Source organism: Geospiza fortis, unplaced genomic scaffold (assembly GCF_000277835.1).
Source record: "Geospiza fortis unplaced genomic scaffold, GeoFor_1.0 scaffold275, whole genome shotgun sequence".
In the NCBI taxonomy this organism is placed as follows: domain Eukaryota; kingdom Metazoa; phylum Chordata; class Aves; order Passeriformes; family Thraupidae; genus Geospiza; species Geospiza fortis.
The window spans coordinates 4,782,637-4,787,857 of NW_005054341.1; the positions used below are offsets into that span (position 1 = coordinate 4,782,637).

The following is a 5,221-nucleotide window of genomic DNA, read 5'->3' on the forward strand; positions in this document are numbered from 1 at the left end:
CGGAGGCGCGCCGGAAGTGACGTCACGCAACGCGCCGGGCGTTGCTCGGCAACGCGGCCTACCCCGCCCCCGGCTTTGGCATTCCCAAATCCCGGCATTTTCCCCTGGGAAATTCGGGCGAATGAAGGAGGGACGGGCTGGGCGGCTCTGGCAGCTTTATTAAAGGAGGAATTGGTGATTTACAGCGCTGTGTTTGTATAAACACACACCCCGCCCTGCCCATTCCCAATGGGATGCTCCCACAGCTTGGGGAAAAATAAACTTCTGGCCAGATGCAAACATTTCAGTGGAATAAATACCCTCATGAGGAATTACCCCTTTATCATCGGCAATGCAGCTCCCGAGGCAGCTGCAGTGACCATTGGGAATGATTCCCTGCATTCTAAAGGATAACTCCTGCCATTCTGCCTCCAACCGCCCATTTTTGGGTCTAAACCTGACTTTATAAGTACAAAAGGGAGAGGTCAGTGTCCCCGGTGTCCCCAAGCCCAGGTGTCACGTGTGCTGCTGCTGCTTTAGCACTTCCTGGTTCATAAAGTTTCCCGACCAAATTTCCGGCACGGGATCTCCTCCCGGATGCGCTTCCACTAAAGTTTCTATTTTGGACCAGTTGTGGTCTTTCTTTTGTGTGAGGTCGATCAAGTAGCTTCTCCAGTGAGCATTCCGGTCATGGATCTGGGGAAAAAAAAAGGGAGCGAGACAGGAAAACAATTAGATCTGATTTTTAACTGCCAAATGTTTAACTAAATCCAACAATTCTGGGATAACTCCACGATCCTGCACTCAAGTCTCAACTCAAACACAAACAAGGCTCTTTTGCCAAATCCGTGCTGAATTTCTGGCTCTGCTGCCATGGAATGCATCCAAAATCAGCTGGAATTTCAGCACACAGGCAAAATATTGACTTGGAGCTGGAAGGGAACCTCCTGTTCTGTCTGTGCTGTCACTTCCAGGACCTGGAGGTCTCTGGGAAGAGCCGAGCTCAGCGTTTTCCAGCGGAATGCTGGGAATGTGTGAATTCCTGCTAACGTGCGGCACGAGGTTGAATAAACCATGGTGTTATGAGGCTGGAATGAGGCTTAAAGCATTGGACACTCTGCAGTTAATCCATAAAAAAATCTAAAACCCCGAGTCCTTCCTCACACATTTTCATGGAATCTTTTAGAGGAAAAGATCTCGGAGATGACGACCACCAGGAAGTGCTGTATCCAGTCACTCCCAGGGATGGTGACTCTTCCCCTAGGGCTGGCAGCCACCAGTGGGAGCTGCTGTGCTGCTGGACCAAAACCCCACAAAGTTCAGGAGAAGACGGTGGCTTTAAGATGGCGGCTTTAAGACGGCGGCTTTAAGATGGCGGCTCACCGCCCTGCCCTGAAACTCATCCCTAGCACGGCCCCTCCTGAGGGCTGGACATTCCCGCTGCCAGGGTGGCACTGGCAGGCTGGAGGTGGCACTGAGGAGGGGGAAGGTGCCATGGGGGATGTCCTACCGCCACGTGCCGGCGCAGGGTGGACATGTCGGTGAAGGTCCTGTCGCAGGCGCGGCACTTGTAGGGCTTCTCGCCGGTGTGGATGCGCTGGTGGCGCCGCAGAGCTCCCTGCTGAGTGAAGGCCTTGCCACACTGCTCGCAGAAATAGGGACGGGTCTCTGGGAATAACAGCGACAGCGAAGGGTTAGGGGCACTTAGGAGAGAGCAGCTGGCTCTTCCCGGGAAGTGTCCAAGGCTGGATGGGGCTTGGAGCAACCTGGGAGAGTGGAAGGTGTCCATGGCAGGGGGTGGAATGAGATGCCCCTAAGGTCCCTTCCAATCCCAACCATTCCATGGTAAATATTTCCCAATACCTGCCAAGGCTACTCTACTCCATCCTCTACTCCAAATTCCTTCAGCTGCACAATCCAGGCCTCAGTTTTCTAGGATACCACGCAACGCTCCCATGAGCCCTGCTTCCCGACAGAATTTCCATCCTTGGAGGTGTCCAAGGAATGCCTGGACGTGGCACTCAGTGCCCTGGGCTGGTGACAAAGTGGGGATTGGGCACAGCCTGGACTCGATGACCCTGGAGCTCTTTTCCAACCTCAATGATTCTGGGATCCCCTAATTCAGCAATGGGCTGGAATGTCCCCGTGCACACAAGGACCACAAAGCCACGGTTCCTTTTCCCAGCCCTGGAATTACCTGCATGGACGTTGCTGTGCTGGGCCAGGGAGGCTCTGAGTCCAAAGGCTTTCCCACAGACCTCACACCTGTAGGGTTTGGCTCCCAGGTGACAGCGCTTGTGGCACTTGAGGTACTCGTTGGTGGCAAAGTGCTTCCCGCACACGTCACACCTGAACAGCCGCTCTCCTGAGGGAAGAGAAACCGGACATTAGGAATTCTCCCAGGGGAATTCTGTCCTTCAGAATCAGTCTGCAAATCACAGAATCCAGGCTGGAAAAGACCTCCAGGGTCATCGAGTCCAACCTGTGCCACATCCAGCTGTCCCCTGAGCACATCCAGGCATGGGGACTCCATCCCATTCCAATGCCAGATAACCCTTTCCATGAAGGAATTCTTCCTGATATCCAACCTGAACCTCCCCTGGCACCACTTGAGGACATTCCTCTCATCCTATCACTTGTTCTTTGGGAGCACATTCCCTCTGGCTCCTGTCAGGGAATTGTGGAAAGCAACAAAGTCCCTCCAGAGTCTCCTTTTCTCCAGGCTAAAAGTCCTTCTATCCCTATTAATTCCTTCCTGGTACTTGGATACTCTTCCATGAGTTACAAAAAATAAAACAAAAAAAAAGGGCATTTATTTCATATCTCAGCAATAAAACAGGAAAGGCATAGGAAAACCACCTGGAATATTTATTCCCACCTGTGTGTGTCCTTTTGTGGCCGGTGAGTTTTCCTTTGTCGGCAAAGGAAGCGCCGCAGTCCTCACAAATGTAGGGCTTCTCCCCAGTGTGGGATCTAATGGAGAGAAAACACCAAAGATCAGTAATTAATTAGGTCTTGATGCCTAAAATACTGGATTTGAAACAATGCTTGGGTTTTAAATGTAGTGGGAAAAGGAAATTCTGCTCCCTCAGAAAACTGAGTGTTTCCAGCTACATTCTAGGAGTAAAACTCACATTAAAATTGACCTTTTAAAATTCAAAATTCCCATTTAAAATTTACCTTTTCCTCGCTTTCAGGCCCTAGAAAATCCATCTTATTTTCCCAGACAGCTCAGAGCATGGGAAAGGAGAAAGAAGGGAAAATCACAGAAAATGACACAGAATCAGAAAAATCTGAGCGTAATGTTTGGTCTTAACTTATTCCAACCCAAACAGGATGATGTCCAAAATCATTTCTGATTTTGAGCTGTCAGGACAAAGGATTATCATCAATCTTGCTCTGGAGAAAGATGGGAAATTCCATGGGATGATTCACCCTCTCCTGGGAAAGGGCACATCCACACAGACACCACCAGGGAGCAACTCATCCCGTCAAACTCCAGCTGAGCAGCGCAGATTTGGATTTGCACATGGAGATGAAATCCCATGGCAATTCCTTGCTCTGAGGGTGAGCACTGCTCAGGGTCTGTTTCTCCAGGATCCCTGACTCACTCTTCATCACTGAGGGCCATCATGGGATTTTAGAGCCTGTCCCAAATGATGGATATTCCCTGCAAGTCTGGACAGGGTATCCATGTCGAAATCTCGACTGTAGGAGACGCAACGTGGAGCCAAAGCCTTTGCACAAGGGAATTAATCACGGATCCCACTGAACCCAATATCCTGGCGTTCCTGCTCTAAGGGGCAAGGAATGTGCATGGCTGGAATCTGACCTGGTATGGATCTTGAGCTGGGAAGGCTGAGCAAACCTGGAGTGACACACGCCACACTCGTAGGGCTTCTCTCCGGTGTGTGTCCGCATGTGGAACACCAGCGCCGTGCGGGAGCTCAGGATCTTGCCGCACACGGAGCACAGCGGCCGCTTGGCCCTGCCCTCGTGCTTCCTCATGGAGTGAGTCCTCACATCCCGCTTCCTCTTGAAGGTGGCCTGGCAGAGGCTGCAGGAGAACCTCCTCTCCTCGCTGTGCACGCAGGCGCGGTGCTCCTTCCAGCTGGTGTAGCTGGCGAAGGCCTTGCTGCACACCTCGCAGCGGTACACCTTGCCAGGCAGGCTCTGGTGCACGTCCCGGCAGTGATCCACGTACTTCTTCCGGGAGACAAACTGCTCCTGGCACTTGTCACATTGGATCACGTAGATGGATCTCTTGTTGGCCACACTTTTACTGGCCTTCTTTAGTTTAAAACCTGGTTCAGGTTCTTTGCTTTCTTTCTCTGTTGAGGTTTCATCCTCCTCCTCCTCCTCAGAACATTCCTCATTGTCCCTGCTTCCTTCAACTTCCGAGTATCCTGTGTTATAGTCTCCCTGCTCCTCACCCTTCACACTCATTCCACCTTCATCTTCATTCCCTCCTTCAGCTTCCTGGGATTCCTCTTGCTCCTTGCTCCTTTCTGCTTCAGCAACGGATGAATTCCCAGCATCTTCCTCACACCCTGAGGTTTCCGGTGCCCCATCCCAAGTCTCTCCATCGGGATTTTTGTCACGGCTTGTGGGGTTTGGGCAATGTGTGGATGGAACCACCATCCAATAGACAGGCAGGAGGTTCCTCTCTTGCCCAGACTCATGGATTTTCCTGTTAAAAATGGAGGACAACTTCCATTAGGTTTAATTGAAACTTATTAATTGTTTAATTGTTCCAATTCAGGCCTTGGGGAAAGATTCAATTGTTTCTTGCACCATTTAAGAAATTTCCATAATGCTGGGAAAGCCTGAAAATAGGGAGATTTTGGGAAGAGTTGGACCAGCTAATTAAAGAAAACTAAAATGCCTCAGTTCATTAAGATCTGTACTTTTCACCTGACCAGGAATGTAGGATGGACTTTTCCTCCCAGGCCATGAAATTATTGATTTAAACCAAAGGAAATAGAGACTAAATGCCCAGATAAAGACACAAAATTCCTCCTTAAAACCACAAATCTGAGGATTCCAAGGAAATCTGGTTGCACAAATCCCCCTTAATCCAATGGGAAATTGCTCATCTAGGAGACCTCAATCCACTCATCCGCACTGCAAAGCCAAGTGAAAAACCCCTATTTCAACACGCTTCGAGTCAGATCCATGGAATTCTGGAACTGAGGCAGGGAGGACTCCAGGAACGATCTATCCCGGAATCCCAGGGAAGGGC

At 50.5% G+C, this 5,221-nt stretch overlaps 1 protein-coding gene across 1 annotated transcript in view; it reads right to left on the reverse strand.

Moving 5' to 3' along the window:
- The window catches only part of GZF1 (GDNF inducible zinc finger protein 1), a 15,186-nt gene that overhangs the window by 7,216 nt on the left and 2,749 nt on the right, over positions 1–5,221 (reverse strand). Inside the window, 5 exon segments of the mRNA XM_031058282.1 lie at positions 498–675; positions 1,490–1,647; positions 2,177–2,344; positions 2,858–2,952; positions 3,812–4,669. Of these exon segments, the coding sequence (XP_030914142.1) occupies positions 498–675; positions 1,490–1,647; positions 2,177–2,344; positions 2,858–2,952; positions 3,812–4,669 (1,457 nt within the window).